The 19,015-nt window shown below is 44.7% G+C and overlaps 1 protein-coding gene across 2 annotated transcripts in view; it reads right to left on the reverse strand.

The window, feature by feature from the left end:
* The window catches only part of FGFRL1 (fibroblast growth factor receptor like 1), a 175,282-nt gene that overhangs the window by 76,915 nt on the left and 79,352 nt on the right, over positions 1 to 19,015 (reverse strand). For both annotated transcript variants that reach the window (XM_081005563.1, XM_081005564.1), the window contains exon 3: positions 15,629 to 15,901. In XM_081005563.1, coding sequence (XP_080861689.1) covers positions 15,629 to 15,901 — 273 coding nt within the window. The remainder of the gene's footprint in view (positions 1 to 15,628; positions 15,902 to 19,015) is intronic.

Consider the following 19,015-nt stretch of genomic DNA (forward strand, 5'->3'; position numbering starts at 1 on the left):
ATGAATGTTTGCAAAGCACCCCCCCCTCCTTACTTCAACACTGGGCTAATTTAAATCCTTAAAGCTATGAGAATTTTCCATCTTTCCCCCTGGCACAACTTGCTTTGAGCTTCTAATTTTCCACGAAGAGGGAACACGTATTTGAGAAAAAGCTAAAAGAAAGCAGGGAAGAGACTCTAGCTGCGGGTCTTCTGGGATGGAAAAGCACTGGCTTATCTTACTGGATTTGGTTTTACGAAAGAACTGCCAGCCATTTAGTTAAGTGTTCAAAACAATCACATTGTTTTCACTGTTCTTCTTATTGTACAGGAACACGAAATCACAGCAGTGAAACAAGGAGAAAGATGGAGGCTTTCTCACAAAAGAAAAAGTTGTCCAATGTAATTTTCTAACAGGATTGATTTCTCTTCTTCCAGCCTTCTGACTTAAAAATGTACCTCTTAAACAGCCCAGGCTTATCTTGGAAGATGTAAAAAGATGGGACATTTCTTAGTGCACATCTGCTTACTTCTCTTACAAGTTTTATTTATTTATTTTGCTTGGTTAGAGGGTTGGGGGCAGCTGCTACTCTGAGGAACTGAAACAACTGAAGCTGACACCTTATGGGTGGAGGCAGTTTGGCAGATGATGCCGCCATGCTTTTAACATCATGACATCTCAACCTCCTTGTTGTGCAACAAAACCACAGTTGTAGGACACCTTACAAGCAGTAAAGCTGACAACAAACAGAAAGCTGAAGTCACAGCGTCTCTGGAGCTGGGCAGATGCTAATGAATGCAGCACATTTGGGGTGAACACATTAAAAAATCTGTTGCTGGCAGGTTAAAAAGGTCATCTCTTTCAACCTTGTCTTCCTTTCCACCCTACCCCACCCGAAATGGTATGTTCCTAAGGGTAGGAAGTTTGTTAATGTTACTCGATAAAGCATCATGCACGCTGGTGTTTCTGTATCATTAAAAATTGTCACTTGCTGTCTTTCATTAATAATAATAATAATAATAATAATAATAATAATAATAATAATTTATTATTTATACCCCGCCCATCTGGCTGGGTCTCCCCAGCCACTCTGGGCGGCTTTCAACAAAAACACTAAAATACAATAACCTATTAAACATAAAAAGCTTCCCTAAACAGGGCTGCCTTTAGATGTCTTCTAAAAGTTTGGTAGTTATTTTTCTCTTTGAAATCTGGTGGGAGGGCGTTCCACAGGGCGGGTGCCACTACCGAGAAGGCCCTCTGCCTGGCTCCCTGTAACTTGGCTTCTCGCAGCGAGGGAACCGCCAGAAGGCCCTCGGCGCTGGACCTCAGTGTCCGGGCAGAACGATGGAGGTGGAGACGCTCCTTCAGGTATACTGGACCGAGGCCGTTTAGGGCTTTAAAGCTTTGATGGTGGTAAACTGAGAGGGCCCAGAAATCTTCTGCAACTGAAAGCACATATGGTTAAAGGACAATGACTTTTGCGTCACATAAAAGAAATGCACACAACAGAAAAGAGTGTGGCCTAGAAGAGAATGGGGAGTCTGTGGCTTCACTACAAGTGACCATTGGCCATGCTGGCTAGTGCTGGTGGGAGGGGCCACAGGTTTCTAAACCCCGCCCCCTGCAGTTGATTCAGTTCCTCTCACCTAATGAAAAGGAAGCCAGTTATGGGCCAGGTCAAATGTCAGACCAGCTGACATGTTGCATTGCTTTCCTTCAAAATAATACTATTAATAATAAATGTAATTATTAAAATATGCAGGCCTGATAGTTGCATAGATGTAACAGCCACCGCCACACACACTCCAAATCATCTGCAAGGAATTGTGGGTTAAACATATCCAGATGTCTTCAAGGGTTTTAATTGACACTGGCAGTAATTCTGGTTTGCATTTGTGTACCACAGGACGGAGTACGCTGGTGAAACTGTATATGCATACGTATGTGTATGAATTTCATGCTTATAGCCATGGAAAAAGTATCTTTTCATTTCCTTTAAATTGCAAACAGGTGTTGTCACCTTCTGAACTTAACTCCTATGTTACAACTTCATGGGGCGAGGAGGAGAAGGGAGGAGAAGGCTGCTTCTAAACTGAGGGTCTTTTGTTGGCCGGTTCATGGCATGTTGATAAACCCAACAGTTGAACATGGTAGAAAATCAAATGAAACCAAGAAAACTTTTTTTTTGGGGGGGAGGGGGAATCTCGTTAAAGAAAAGAAGGGGAAAGAAGAACATAACTATTAATTTAACATTGGGGCAGGCAATGAAAGCTGACATCACCACTGGCCACTTTGATCCCCACATACACTAAAGGAATCAAGTCCTGCTCCTACCAGTTCCACCCATTCTCTTTTAAATCCCGTATTTTTCGCTCTATAGGACGCACCAGACCACAAGACGTACCTAGTTTTTGGAGGAGGAAAACAAGAAAAAAAACATTCTGAATCTCAGAAGCCAGAACAGCAAGAAGGATCGCTGCGCAGTGAAAGCAGCAGTCCCTCTTGCTGTTCTGGCTTCTGGTATAGCTGCGCAGCCTGCATTCGTTCCATAAGACGCGCACACATTTCCCCTTACTTTTTAGGAGGGGAAAAGTGAGTCTTATAGAGCAAAAAATACGGTACATCTCTACAAGGTGTGCAGGCTATAACAGGTAACAGATGCTAGATGCCATGAAGGATGACAAGAATGGGAGAAGACAGGTTTCATCCCACTGGGCATTATCCAAAAGGACACCCTCTGACACAAGTCCCATTTAAATTAATAGGCGCTACACAAGAAAACCACTATACACTAGGGCAGCTCCAATTACAGGCAGTATCCTGTTTATGTGTGTTCAATACGTGTGTGACCATCTATACATGCATCACGTCAAACCCAGAAGTGACCTGGAAATGTCATAAAGATGTCACTGAAACATCACTAAAAAGGGCAGAATGGGATCAGAGCAGGGTGTTCGCAGGTTTTTCAAATGGGTTTCCATTATACCCCATTTCACCAAAGGACGGAATAAAAAACAAAGGGGCTGCCTGTAATATCCCAGTGTATTGTGCACCATCTTTATTATGGGTGGAAAGTCATCATGTGGACATTCCAACTCAGGCACCATACTAAAGGTAAAGGTAAAGGACCCCTGACAGTTAAGTCCAGTCGCAGACGACTCTGGGGTTGCGGCACTCATTTCGCTTTACAGGCCGAGGGAGCTGGCGTTTGTCCACAGAAAGTTTTCCCGTGTCATGTAGCCAGCATGACTAAGCCGCTTCTGGTGCAAGGGAACAGCGAAACCAGAGCAGCGCACAGAAACACTGTTTACCTTCCCGCTGGAGCGGTACCTATTTATCTACTTGCATTTTTCCGGTGTGCTTTCAAACTGCTAGTTTGGCAGGAGCTGGGAAAGACAGCAAGGATCTTGGTGCTGTGGGGAGGCAGATTTCCTTCAGAATGGATAGGTTTGATCTTCTTGCAGTCCATGGGACTCTCAAGAGTCTCCGCCAGCACCATAATTCAAAAGCATCAATTCTTTGGCAATCAGCCTTCTTTATGGTCCAGCTCTCACTTCCATACATCACTACTGGGAAAACCACCATACTACCTTGGGCTAATCCTGAATCTAGTTACTAATATTGGGGGTATCAGTGAGTGACGAAGGGCAGTAGCAGCCAATGTGAGCATTGCTGGCCTGATTTCCCAAAGCCATGTGTCATTGTCAGGGAAGTTTTTAATGTGTGACATTTTAGTGTATTCTTTGTCTTTGTTGGAAGCTGCCCAGAGTGGCTGGGGAAACCCAGCCAGATGGGCGGGGTACAAATAATAAATTATTATTATTATTATTATTATTATTATTATTATTATTATTATTACACAGAGCATGCAGGGAAGACAGAAGGGATCTTAGTGCTGTGGGGAGGCAGATACTAATACTAATACTAATACTATCTTATCTGTAGTGGATGTACTAGTTGGCAGGTACTAGGAATGAGACGTACTTGCAGCGCAAGCCTAAACACACCAGGGTTTTGAATGACATGAGAAAGGCAGAGGTAGGAAGATGGAGAAAAACACTGTTAAGTACCCGTCCTGAGAAAGGTATAATTGAACAGAATCAGTCTCCTGAGCTTTACCATGAACTAAGGGTGTACAACTGCGTCTGAGTCAGATGTTTCTGACAGCAACTAAAGGAACAGGTGGTGGGCCCTTTGCAGACAGATGGAGAATACTTTTTGTTGGGTGTAGTGAAGGGTTAACCTTCTGTGTCTCGAGGCTGAGAGGAGGCGCTTACAAGGGAAGTAAGCCAGGACGTGACGAAAGCAGCTTGGAATGCTGTGAGCTGAGTGAAAAGTGAAAGCAGCTTTGCTACGCAGCTGCTGAGAGAGACAGGTCGCAAAATGCAACTTGAATCAGATGGACTGTAAATATGCTATTTTTGAGCAAATAAAGTGCTACTAGAAAAGAAGAAACGTGTGGGACTCCCTTTACTGCCCTTTCTACATGGACGCTGTGCAAATTCTGCTAATTGCTTTACGACCTGCAGAGGTGCAGGGGAGCGTGCCGGACCACAACAATAAAGCAATAAATCTATCCTAACATGGTTATGGGTCAACGTGAAGCGTGTGAGGAAGGGCTTTGAAGTTTCATCTGCTGATCGTCAGCTTGATCGACTGCCGGAGACTTCAAAGAGGCAGATCGGAGGAGGCTGACGGAGGAGTGGGAGCCAAGAGCCATGACGTCCGGAGTGCCCAGTTTGGCTGAGTGAGTACCTTTGGGAAAAGCCAACAGAAGGGAGGCAATGGCTCAGCCCCAGGGACAAGTCTTTGAGAGTTTCAATATCCCCTTTGAGAGACTCAATGGGAGTAATTGGGAGAATTGGCTGCAGTGGAGCTTTCAAGTGGAGCTTTTGCTGGTGGGGGAGCAGCTGTGGAATGTAATTCACCCCACACAGAATGCAGCTGGGAAAGCAGAGGCTGAAAGGGCTGCAGAGCAAAGTGAAGTGGAGAAGCGTGTGCTTGCTTTTTTGGCAGAAAGTGTGGATGCTCATCTGGTGCCTGTTGTCCTGGGTGCAAGAAAGCCAGAGGCCGCTTGGCTAGCACTCCAAGAAGCTTGTGGAGCTGGAGTGGGAAGCAAGGGCCAAGAAGGGGCTGCATCCAAAAGGGAGAGGCAAGATGGCGCTGGCCACATTCTTGAGTGCCGATACACAGCTGGGCGGAGCTGTGAGCCCCCACAGGGGGGCGAAGGGACTGTTCCTGTTGCTGTTGTTGCTAGCACTGCTGCTTGTGCTTTTGCTGAGCCTGGGAGCTGTGTGGATGCTGCAACGTGTCTGTGTGAGAAGCCTGAAGAGAGGCCAAGTGTTGAGAGCCCTTTACCCTTCAGAGGGGGTGCAGAAAAACGTCCTGAAGACCCCATGAGCAGTGGGGGGGCAGTGAGCAGTGAAAGCTCAGAGACGCCTCTTTCTCCAAAAGCTGCCAAGAGTTGTTTACGTCGTGGGTCGGAGCCTGGGAAGCTGAAAAGGGCTAGAGGCTTCAAGGTCAGCCACCTGCAGCAAGTAGAGATAAGCGCTTCAGAGTTGTGTGGGAACGCCGAGACAAGTCCAGTCTCCATGGCAACTAAGAGAGTTGCATCTACGGAAGCTGTGAAGGTCGTGGGCAAGTCTTCCTGCCAGGGGGAGTCTGTTGCCGTGACAACCAGAGAGGACATCTGCGGAAGCCCCAAGGAGGGGGGTAGTGAGGAGATTGTTGCCCTGGCGACCCAGGAATGTAAACAACAAGACTTTCTCACTATAATCATAGACTCTGGTGCCTCAAACTCGTTAGTGCCATCTCCTGATCTTTTGAGGAATTGCAGGACAGTAAAAACTGAGAAGTTTGTTAAGTTTGCAGATGGAAGCAGAAAAAGGCTGACAGAAACAGGACTGTTCTTCTGTCCTTTCCTTAAGCATGAAGTCAAAGCTTATGCAGTGCCCGGTTTAACTAACTGTTTGTTAAGTGTGCATGATCTATTGATTGATAATTTTCAAGTTTCTTTTTCAGGTGACAAATGTGAATTTTCCAAGGATGGAAACACGTGTACACAGTGCAGTCTAAAGATAATTTGTTTGCTGTAAATGTGCCTTTTTCCACAGGAGAGGATGATACCGAAGATGCGAAGGGCCAATGTGTGAATGTAGCGCCCCACAATGGTTGTTTACATATTTGGCACAGACGCTTCGCTCATTTAAATTGGAGATTTCTCCAGAAAGCACCAGAGCTGACACAAGGGTGCAAATTTGATGTTTGTGAAAAATTTCTAGATTGCAATGCATGTAAACAGGCGAAAGTTGTGACATGCTCAAATCCAAAGTCAGAGAGGCAGACCACGCAACCCTTTGAATTAATTCATGCAGATTTGTGTGGGCCCATGTCTGTTGAGTCACTGGGAGGTTCGAAGTATTCTTTGCTTTTGATTGATGATTTTTCGAGGTCTGCTTGGACCTTCTCTCTGAAAACGAAAGGGGAGGCGGCTAAAATGATCAGGGATTGGATCACCGCAGTTGAGGTAACCTTTTCCACCAAAGTTCGTGGTTTTCAAAGTGACAGAGGTGCTGAATTCACTGGTTCTGCTTTACAGGATTTCTTTAGGGAGAAGGGGATTAGCCACAGACTGACCGCTCCTTACTCTCCGCAACAGAATGGGGTCGCAGAGAGAAAGAACAGGACGGTGCAGGAAGCTGTGTCTGCGATCCTGTGGGACGCAGGGCTACCCCAGAAGTTTTGGTCGGAGGCCTGGAGATATGTGGTCCATACCGAGAACAGAGTGTACAACTCTAGTGTAGGAAATACACCGTATTTCTTACTTCATGGAAGGCAGCCCAAGGTACACTACCTTCGTGTGTTTGGTTGTGAGGCTTGGGTGCTTATTCCAAAGGCTCTACGCAAGAAAGTTGAGCCAAGGTCTAAAAGGATGATCTATGTAGGGTATGAGCCTGGCTCAAGGGCCTGGAGGTTTGCGTACCCAAGTGGAGACCAGTCTAGGTTGGTTATCAGCAATAGCGCTGAGTTCTGTGAGCAAGCTGGTTGGAAACGTCTGCACGCCAATCCAGACGTGCTTCCACAGCAGTTCTATGACTCAGCCGAGGAGGAGGAGGAACTTGTTGCTGGGGACCACGGTCCAGAGCAACAGAGTCCAAGGCAGGGACAGCTCAGGATCCCTCAGAGGGGGGAACCTAGAACACCTCCTCAGGCAAGTGTCAAGTTTGAGCCAAAGAGTGAGCCTTCTTCACCTGCTGGACCAGCTGTAAGGCCCAAGAGGCGCAGCAGGTCAGAGGGGGAAGACACTGAAGTTGAGGATGATTTAGCTGGACCCAGTGAAACGGCAGGGTCACCAGGAGTCACACTGAGGAGATCAGCGAGGACAAGGAGGCCTCCTGATCGGTACGGCGCTTCAGGCGTCTGGGTAGGTTCTGCAAGATGTGAACCTGAATCCTTCGAGGATATTCAGAGTTTACCTGAGGAAGAAGCAGGCAAGTGGCACAGAGCAATGGACAAAGAGATGAAGTCCATGAAAGATCTAGGTGTGTTCTCACTCACAGAGTTGCCACCGGGGAAGCAGGCTGTGAGTTCCAGATGGGTTTACCGCTTGAAACCCACTGGCGCAGGAGAGCCGCAGTATAAAGCCAGGTTAGTTGCTCGAGGATTTACTCAGAGGAAGGGAATACACTTCACGGAGGTGTATTCGCCAACGTCACGAGCGGAGACTCTGAGAACGCTTTTAGCTTGTGCAGCACAGAGAGGCTGGAAGGTAAGCCACTTTGATGTGGATGTTGCCTACCTTAACTCAGATCTCCAGGAGGAGCTGTACATGATTCCTCCTCCGGGGTTTGAGAACTCAAGGCAGGATGTTGTGTGGAGATTGCACAAATCCATCTATGGATTACGTCAATCTGCTAGAAACTGGAACATGTGCCTGAATGAAGCTTTGGAGAAGCTAGGTTTCAGGAAGAGTCTTGCTGACAGTTGCCTGTTCTTTAGAGGATCAGGAGACTCACAGGAGCTGGTGCTGATTTGGGTTGATGACGTGCTTTTCGTCTCAGAAACAGATGAACAGGCGGAGAAGTTTGCCAAAAAGCTAGGTAAACGATTCAAGCTTAAACAGCTTGGTGCTGTCAAAACCTATCTAGGTGTCAATGTTGAGCGTGCACAGGATGGAAGTTTTTTGCTCAGCCAGAGAGGTAAAATTGAGCAATTGCTTCAGAAGTTCAGGATGAGTGATTGTGCAGGAGTGAGAAATCCTATGGAGACTAGTTTTGTGAAGGACAGCCAGCAAGCAGAACGCGCTGCGTTCGAAAATACTGAAGTGTTTCAGTCAGCTCTAGGGAGTTTGTTGTACTTGTCCCAGTGGAGCAGACCTGATATAGCGTTTGCTGTCAATCTGCTCAGCAGGGAGGCTTCAAATCCTAGTGTGCAAGCCTGGAATGGCGTCAAGAGAGTTCTGAGGTATTTGCAGGAGACCAAAGACTTTTGTCTTAGGTTGCCAGCACAAGGAGAAGTGAAACTGACTTGTTTTGTGGACTCGGATTGGGCTAATCTTGAAGATCGCAAGTCTGTGTCTGGCCTAGTGGTGAAGTTTGGGAACTCAGTAGTTGGATGGAGATCCAAGAAGCAAAGTCTGATAGCGCTCTCATCCACTGAAGCTGAGTTTAGTGCTCTTTCAGAGATGTGCAGAGAAGTAGAGTTCTATGCTTGTTTGGTGCAGGAACTCTGTGAAGTGGATTGTCTGCCGATACGTGTTTTCGAGGACAATCAACCATGCCTGCGTTTGGCAGAGTCAGGTCAGTTCAAGGCCAGAACGAAACACCTAGACATTCGCTTTCGGAACGTGTGCCAAAGTGTTCAGGAGGGATTAGTTGCGCTGAAGTATTGTCCCTCTGCCAAGAACCTAGCTGATGGGTTCACGAAACCACTCACCTTCCAAAGACATGGGGAGTTTTGTGAAGGTCTGGGTTTGGGACGACCAAGGGTCGATTCTCCCCTCAGGCGCGAGACAAGAGGGGGTGTTGGGTGTAGTGAAGGGTTAACCTTCTGTGTCTCGAGGCTGAGAGGAGGCGCTTACAAGGGAAGTAAGCCAGGACGTGACGAAAGCAGCTTGGAATGCTGTGAGCTGAGTGAAAAGTGAAAGCAGCTTTGCTACGCAGCTGCTGAGAGAGACAGGTCGCAAAATGCAACTTGAATCAGATGGACTGTAAATATGCTATTTTTGAGCAAATAAAGTGCTACTAGAAAAGAAGAAACGTGTGGGACTCCCTTTACTGCCCTTTCTACATGGACGCTGTGCAAATTCTGCTAATTGCTTTACGACCTGCAGAGGTGCAGGGGAGCGTGCCGGACCACAACAATAAAGCAATAAATCTATCCTAACACTTTTATGTGCCCTCACCATTTTTTTTTTAAAGGGGGGAATCCACTTCACATTTCCAAAAATAGAAAAAAGGTTTTTCTTTGGGAACGCTTCCTGCAAGGGTCTTGACTAATCTGAAGTAAACAACAAACACAGCTGGGAGTCGGGGTGATGGGGGGAAGAGGCCTAGGTGAGGGTTCTAGCTGGACTGAAGCAGAAGTCTTTTCTCCCCCGGCAGGAATCTGCAAGAATGCGACTGAGATTGGGAAGGGGAGTGTGGAGGAATGAACAAAGGGGGTGACTGAGAAGTGTTCAGTTACAGGAAAGAGAGTTCTGATGGGCATTAGGTCTAACTACTCAACAAGTGAACTCATTGACAGAACTGGATGAGAAAGTGACATAAAATGACAAAGGACCATTTTCCTTCCACAGAGGTGCAGGGAGGTCGTGAAAGGGTCTCTGAACAACCAGAACTTATGGTCAGGTGATGGAAGAGTCCCTCGTGGGAAAGGGTGGTGACATTTCCCAGAATACGGAAATTTAGAGTTGATTAAATTATGAGTGGGACGCGGGTGGCGCTGTGGGTAAAACCCTCAGCGCCTAGGACTTGCCGATCGCATGGTCGGCGGTTCGAATCCCCGCGGCGGGGTGCGCTCCCGTTGCTCGGTCCCAGCGCCTGCCAACCTAGCAGTTCGAAAGCACCCCCGGGTGCAAGTAGATAAATAGGGACCGCTTTATGGCGGGAAGGTAAACGGCATTCCATGTGCTGCTCTGGTGCCGGTTCACCGGAGCAGCTTCGTCACGCTGGCCACGTGACCCGGAAGTGTCTGCAGACAGCGCTGGCTCCCGGCCTCTAGAGTGAGATGAGCGCACAACCCTAGAGTCTGTCAAGACTGCCCGTACGGGCAGGGGTACCTTTCTAAATTATGAGTGGAAGATGCTTGCTAGAGGAAGCCCTTTTTGTTTCGTTCCCCAAAGTTAATTAATAGTTCAACAGAGCCATCAGCTTGCCACAGACATGGCAAAAGTCACAGGGCCTAATCAAGACAACAAGATGGTTCATGGCTGCTGCTATGGGTAAAAGGTAAAGGTAAAGGGACCCTGACCATTAGGTCCAGTCCTGACCAACTCTGGGGTTGCGGCGCTCATCTCGCTTTATTGGCCGAGGGAGCAGGCGTACAGCTTCCGGGTCATGTGGCCAGCATGACTAAGCCACTTCTGGCGAACCTGAGCAGCGCACGGAAACGCCATTTACCTTCCTGCTGGAGCGGTACCTATTTATCTACTTGCTCTTTGACATGCTTTTGAACTGCTAGGTAGGCAGGAGCAGGGACCAAGCAACGGGAGCTCACACCATCACGGGGATTCGAACCGCCGACCTTCTGATCGGCAAGTCCTAGGCTCTGTGGTTTAACCCACAGCACCACCCGCGTCCCGCTGCTATGGGAGGTTTGGCTTAAACCACTATAGCTTGCTCTGATTCCTTTGCAATGCCACCATGTTCATTTCCTAAAAGAAAGCCAAAACAGACACATCTTTTGAGGGCGTATGTAGATTGCCATCTGAAACAAGTGTCTTGGTAACACGAACTACAGTTACCTATTATGTCTGAACTAGGTAACTAGAGTTGATGTCTTCCAAACAAGCTAGGATATAAAGCCATGATTTAAAGTTGGCTTAATATCCTGGCTTGTTCAGAAGCTGTTAACCAAAGATTCTCAGTTCATTCAGACATAACAGGAAATGATAATATTCTGGCTTGAGTGTTGGGAAGAATGAAGGAGCATGAGGCTTGTTCAAACCTTGCTTTATTAAGCTGCAATATAATAGTCTGAATGTGGCCAATGCATTAGAAACGAAGTAGCAGCTCTGCGATTTTTGTTAAAACTGTAGTTTTATTCTTTTTCATGCACACAAAGTGAACTGTTTACAACCACCAGGAGGAATTTCAACACAGAACTGCTGCCAAAACATTCAAAGAAAGCAACCCCAGCAAGTAGAATTATGTATTTCCATGGCTTCTCAAAAGTAAAAGACTTCGTCATCCCAGAATGTCCTTCTACAAAGATCCATGTGACCAGGTATATACGTCATGCTCTGCAACCCTAGCATATTGAACAAATCTGGCCCATATGTCACAAAAGCTGTCCATCTACCCTCCGTTTATCTATGTATGTTTTGACTGTTCCTTCAGTGCCACCTCCAATAACTGTTGATGCTGGTACTCATAGAAAGTGTAGACTTAGCTTCGTCCAAAGATGAGCTGCTACCACAAGAAAAGTCAGAATTTCTTTATAATGGATATATGTTGCTTCTCTCTCAAACAGAGATAATGCTGATCCAAGGCCAACCCAAGAATTTTTCCTGACTAAGATAAAAGCAGCATATGCTCCCCCCACACCACCCCAAAATGTACCTAAAGCCAGCCAAGTTATTGTGGAACCTGCAGCAGAAAATCCTACATGCACCTCCCCACCCTGGCAATTAAAATACAAGAACAATAAAATAAATAGCCATCAAAACATTGCTCTTTCATGGCACCTAAAGCCAGCTGTTTCACTCTGCGAAAGGTATATTCATTGAACAGGATCAGAGAGTTTCATTCTTACCTATTTTTGTTTGCTTTTTAATTTGTTCTGAAGTCTCAAAATTTTTGTTCCATTGGTTCTGGACAAATAGCAAGGGCCAAAACTGAAGCAAATCCATGCAGATAAATGTTTGCTTAGAAGCCAGCAGTGTAAACAGAGATGTCAGATGCCACCTACATTTCTCATTTCATGTGCTTCCACAGCTTTTTAATGCTAAAAATGATGTTTTGAGATACCAATTAATGAGATCACCAGAGACCTGTCATACAGACCATCTTTTATGGACACAGAAGACATTATGGGCTCTAACTATGTCATACTGAATAAACAAAAAATGGCGGCCAAAGTATCTCTCTGTGGGTATATATGCTGAATCTTGTTTTTTTTTAAATAGATTCTTATTACAAATTTTAATATATATGCCAAAGTATCAAAGATTGTACTTCATAGAACTTGTAAAATACAATCAAGCAATAGCCAGTTTAGCAAGAAAAGGCTTTTTTGAAGGTAATGCCGTGTACAGTAGACATTGTACTATTGCCTTCAAGAGCTACACTTTTGGTAAAATAAGAGCTCTAATAAACAACATTCCCCATCAGAGTATTTAAACAGTTAGGTGCTTTTGTGGATGATATCCTCAACTGCACTCTGCAAATGAAATACACCTACACATGAATTCACAAACTGTGGCTCTTAAGAACGACACATGCCCTGTGGATGACTTAGGATAAGGCAATGCGTGTCTTGAGTGAAGGCACTTTTGCAATCTGCAGACAATAACCAAAAAACAACAACCCAAGCATCACTTAACATATTATTGCAGAAAGAGGCAAAATTCCTTCAGGCTCCTGAAAATGGTTGCATTCTCTGAACAGAAACTACTTTTGTAAGATAGTACCTGCATGGGCTCTTCATTTTTAAGCGATTAAAGCGCTACGTATTAGGGCCTCAGCTTACTTTTAATACTTATATGTAGTTGCTGAATGACCAGTGGTATTAAAAAAAAGAAAAGAAATAAGCATTCAGTGGCAGCTGAAGAGAAGAGCTTCGTGCAAGATTTTTATGCAGAAGCTGTACAAAATATACAGCACCATTGTGTTTCTGAACTACAGAAGACTCTAGCAGGGGTTGCCAATTGGGGGTCCATTGATCCTAAGGAATCCATGTAGGACAGGCATATCTAAAGTCCATTTTCCGGCCCCTGCAACAGTTTATTTCCTGTGTTGGTCCTTTGATTGGCCCTCATGACCCTTCACTTCATCAAATCTGGCCCTCTTTGAAAAAAGCTTGGACACCACTGATGTAGGGGGTCCGGGGCACCATTCACATACCAAAAACTACAACAAAGGTATCAAAAATTTTCAAAAATAGGGGGTCCATGGCTTGGCTTTTGAAAAACAGGGGGGGCGCTGTATATAGCTAATTGGGAACCACTGCTCTAACAGATAAGCAACTCTTGTACTTAATCATTGGAATGTGAATTTGGATTAAAAGCTGTCTCTTCGCTATAATTAGCATCCAAAACCTTGTGGTAAGCCACAAAACCTTTCAAGCTCAGCTATGGGAGGAAACTGTACATTCTACTTAACACTGGTTTTTGGTTTAGCTTACAGGTTTGCTTGTGTGTTTTTTTTATTTTTTGTGGAGGTAAAGAAGAAAAGGATCCTTGGATTGTAAGGCCCTGAGATCAGATGGCAGCAGAAACTAGGTGAAAACAGAAGAATGGAATATAAGCATTGCCAGTTCTCGTAAGAAGGCTAATTCAGTTAGAAACGTTAGAAATATTCAGTTGTTTTAAAAAGCCTGGAGGAAGTTGGATGAGAGAATTTGTCACAAGTTCCTTCACATGTGAGAGGATGGGTGCTTTGTTGAGAATAGAGGAGATGTACAGCGGTAACTCGGTTTACAAACTTAATCCGTTCTGGAACTCCATTCCTAAACCAAAACCGTTCTTAAATCAAGGCGCGCTTTCCCTAATGAGGCTTCCTGCATCCGGTGCCCTTCCACTGTTTCAATTATGTTCTTAGGTCAAGGTAAAGTTCTCAAACCAGGACACTATTTCTGGTTTTGCAGAGTTTGTAAGCCGAATCGTTCATAAACCGGACTGTTCTTAAACAGAGGTACCACTGTAATAGAAACAGACCTGCATCCTGAGATCCAAAAGAAATGGATTTATTTCCCATCTGCTCTACAGAATCCTAGGGTTTCTGAAATAGGGGTTGGTCCTGGCTCTCACATCACCATATATAAAAAAATAATATATCCCAGAACTTCACACAAAATGAGTAGCTTTCAAAAAAGAGCATTTTCCCTAACACCCAGCCTTTGCCACATGTACTTTAAATGTGGAGTCAAGTGAAAGTTTTGAAAGAGCCAGACAGTCACCCCTTGTGCTCGCTTGGAACCCCTGACAGAAAATATAAACAGAGTTTAAATAGAAACAGCATTAGTGAGCCACAAATATGAGGCACCAGGAGGAATAGTACTTTCAAACAGAAACTATCCAAGTGAGTGGTAGCTATTGTACAAACGAGAAACACGTTTTAGAACACTGAAGAGATGCTATTTTTAGCAAGTTTTAGCTCAGACAGAAGCAAATTACCTTGTAGCAAGTATATCAATACCTAAACACATCAGTCTCCACTTACATAGTATTAGGTGCCATTTTCAGATGAATATTATAAATCATCATAATCTACAAACTGCCATCACTGTGCATGGCCCGTTAGGGAGTAAATTAAGCAAGCTTTGATCGGTTTGAATCAGCTTACTCCTTTATAAATTTGGATGATCAAACCTATGCTCTCCCCAAGGGGATGATTTCTGAAACAGAGCTAAAAAATCTGTTTTCCAGAAGAAAGGCAGGTTACGAAGAGAAAAGTTATTTTGCAAAGATGAGGAGAAAAAGAAAAGACTACAAAGGAGGCTTTATTCAGTTCAGTGAATAGTTACCCATCCCCGCCACCCCCATTTGATTCCAGCTAACCTAACCTGGATCTGGTCCCAAATTAATTTGTGGGGCAGAGCTAGTCTATTCAAACCCTGTCACTCTGTGTTCTCCTATGTGGCTGTAGACCGCCTATTTCTGCATTCAGAATATTATGGTGAAATGCACAGGCAGAATAGATTCTCCCCACCCCATATTTTTAAGCCACCAGCAAAACTATCATATATATAGCTCAGTTGGTAGAGCATGAGACTCATGGGTTCAAACCCCACATTGGGCAAAAGATTCCTTCACCGCAGGAGATGACCCTCACTGTCCCTTTCCAACTCTACAATTCTACGACTCTATGAGTTATGGCACCTGCCACTATTCTTAACAATAATGGTAGCACATTGCCTTGCTACCCAAGGTGAAACATGGGTTTGAAGAAAGGGTTGTTTTGAGAACAATTATGTTCCAGCAGCAACCACAAAGGCTAGTGTGACCTCCCCTTATCACTCAACCTTTCCTGTGTGGAACTCGCTGTGATCAGCTATTATTGCATCACTGCCGTCTGTTTGCAACCTTTGGCACAAGGCTGGCTAATCTTATCTTGAAGCTGCTGGCTGCAATACAGAGACATGCAGCTCCGCAAACGCTTGTAAATATTGGGACAGACTAGTTTAACTAGAGGCTGGTAGATTATTTACAGAGCAGATTTGCAGCTCTCAAAGGCTCACATCTCTGAAGAGCACTCTTGGTACTCACCAATCACGATCAGGGTGTAGTTCACATTCATGCTACCAAAACCATTGGTGGCTTTGCAGATGTATGTCCCGGCATCCTCGCTTTCCACTTCTTTGATTTTCAACCCTTGTTGGAGGACCCTGAACCGCGTCCAACCACTGTGGATGGTTCTTCCATCCTTCATCCACATAGTAAGGGGTGGGGGGTCACCCTCCACGGGGCAAGGGAGCTTGATGGTTCTTCCTAATCTCACAGATTGCCGATGGATGACTTTATCGGAAATTCTGGGTGGGCCTAAGCAAGGGAAGAAAGAAAGAAAAGTAACGTGTTTAACTTTCTTGATCAAAGTTTGAGACACCATCAAAGAATACGACACTTTATATGGATTGTATAACAATAGTCTTTTGGGGGGGTGTGAAACATGAGGTGCCAGTACTCACATCTTGATAAATTGTAAAATTCCTCTCCCACTACTCTTTTCTCCCTGTGCCCCCTCCCATTTCTCTGCTGAATTTGTGGTAATCATTAAAAAATGATGATAAAATCAATTTGTAAACATTTTCTAGATGCTTATTAAAAAAAAACCTGGAAGGAAAGTGGGATAGAAATGTAATAATAAAGCAATTTAATTAATAACACGCAGCAAACAGCTAGACAAAGTTACAAATGACAAATCTGAAAACCAAAATTAGTAACAGTGTTGGCAGTTAAAATGATACATTCTAGCCTCTTGCCTAACATACTAGCTTTCTGAATAAATGAATTTTCTCTCATTGAAGGGAAGCAAGAACCTAGTACTCAACCAGATGGTTATGAAGCAAGTCCATTGTGCTATGTGATGCTAAATATTAGGACACCATGGAACAAGTACAGGGAAAAACTGAGCACAAATCCAATGTTATATTCCAAAGGTTTTGGAATGCTCAGCTAAACTCTCTCTACCACCCTTGAAAGGACTTGAAGTTCAGTTTTGTAATGCGTTTATCTTGGCATTTGCGATTTTAACAGCAACATGTTCCCAATAATATTTCCAAACAAAATAAAATGAGATGACTTCCAGTAATTCATACATTCTGCACTCTCATACGCAGGTGTCCGGGACCCAGTACTTCAGACAGCTGATGCTTTCACTCCAGTACCCTATATGCCAGGGTTTCAAACATGTGCCCTTGGTTATGCATAACACAGAATCATTGAATTGTAGAGTTGGAAGGGACCCTGAGAATCATCTAGTCCAACCCATTGCAATGCAGCTGACCCATATGGGAAATGAACCTGCAACCTTCATGTTATCAGCACCACCAACTGAGCTATTCAGGCTGAGTATATGAGCCTCTTGGGCTTTTCGATCAGAAGGTCAGCAGTTCGAATCCCTGCAATGGGGTGAGCTCCCGTTGCTCGGTCCCAGCTCCTGCCAACCTAGCAGTTCGAAAGCACACCCTAAAAAAAGTGCAAGTACAGTGGTACCTCGGGTTACATATGCTTCAGGTTACAGACTCCGCTAACCCAGAAATAGTACCCCGGGTTAAGAACTTTGCTTCAGGACAAGAAAAGAAATCGCGTGGTGGCGGTGCGGCAGCAGTGGAAGGCCCCATTAGCTAAAGTGGTGCTTCAGGTTAAGAACAGTTTCAGGTTAAGAACGGACCTCCGGAACGAATTAAGTACGTAACCAGAGGTACCACTGTAGATAAATAGGCACCGCTCCAGCGGGAAGGTAAACAGCGTTTCCGTGTGCTGCTCTGGTTTCGCCAGAAGTGGCTTATGCTGGCCACATGACCCGGAAAAACTGCCTGCGGACAAACGTCGGCTCCCTCAGCCAGTAAAGCGAGATGAGCGCCACAACCCCAGAGTCACTCGCGACTTAACTGTCAGGGGTCCTTTACCTTTTTATATACACAGCACATATATAAACAAGCATCATCAGTGGATATGCTATTTTCAACACTCCAGGTCCGGAACAGCAAATTACCACAGGGATGTTGGCCTGCGCTCCGATTAGCACAGGGAAAAAAATATATCAGTAGATTTGGGGACAGCAGCATTTTAGTTTACTGCAAAACACCAAAAAGGGTCACAGGCAGCAAAAGTGCCAAAGTAAAATGCATGCATTAATTTCTTATGCATCACCCTTCCCAAAAAAACGTACAGCTGGATAAAGAGATAGATTCGGCAGAGAATATTTCAGTAGCCATATAAGGAGTGGAGACTGATGAGCTACAATCGAGGCCTAAGCGCAAAGAGGAAAACTCAAATGCAAATGACAGGAGGCAGAAAGGACAGTGAGATCAGGGAAACAGAAGAGAAGTACTGACGGAAGACTTCAAACTATTACCTATTCCAGGGCAAAAAGAACAGGAGCAAATGTCCTGTTGGTTCACAGAGACTTGAGAGTCTGTGGTGGATATTACCCGAGCAAGCAACCTCCTAGAAAACTCCCACAATGGTGAAAAAGTAGGAAATGGAAGGATATGTATGTGGAAAGCCCCATGTGAAGTTCCTAACAGCACCAAAGGGGTGGGGAGGGATACAGAGGGGCAGCAAGGGGACAGGATGGAGGAGATAGAAATGAGAGATGGATGGTGCTGTAGCAGCTTGTCCTGGCTCACTGAATAACATTGTTCCTTGGAGTGATGGCTTGATAGCAATGTCTTATAAAATATTTTCAGGCGTATTAGTCTGGGAGTGGGACCAGGTGGAGCGTGTCTTCTTTGACAACCGCTAAGCAGCCTCTTCTGTCCACTCAGGGACCTAAGGACAGGGCTGCCAGAGGCTGTGCCTCAGTGACGGGCAAAGTGTGCACATATTTCAAGTTGCACTGATTATTTGTTTTCAAAAATAGAGAGAAAACGTATAGAAAAATAATGAAAAGCCATTTTTTGGTATCCAACTGGTGAAAAATATGGCGCTGCAATAAAAGCCTACCTGTATCTCCCTCTGAATCAATTTTAGCTGACCTGCAGACAAATTTCAATATCAGAAGTCAAACAAAAAAGTCATCTATTTAGGTACAAAATGTTATTAAAAACGCAAAAACTATTGATTATGCCAGATTAAGCAACAAACGATACCCTAAGAATCTGGAATGGTTTGGGTATTTTCAAATGACACTTGCTGTTCTGAAATATTTAAACGCAATCAGAATGTTAACAGAATTTGAAAAAACCCTATTTTTAAAGGAAAGAGCGGATTATCTAAGAATTTACCATTTGTTAGGCTGTCAGTCAGTATGCTTTTTACTATGTTTTTATCGCTGATGCTTTGTGTTTCTAATGCCGTACACCGCCCTGAGATCTTTTGATAAAAGGGCGGCATATGAACTGAATTAACCACAACAGCAATGTGAATTCATAAAGGCATTTGTAGTGAATAAATCAGTTATGACAACTTTTGTTTGTTTAAGTACTTCAG

This window comes from Podarcis pityusensis (genome assembly GCF_964106645.2).
Source record: "Podarcis pityusensis genome assembly, chromosome: 5".
NCBI lineage: Eukaryota > Metazoa > Chordata > Lepidosauria > Squamata > Lacertidae > Podarcis > Podarcis pityusensis.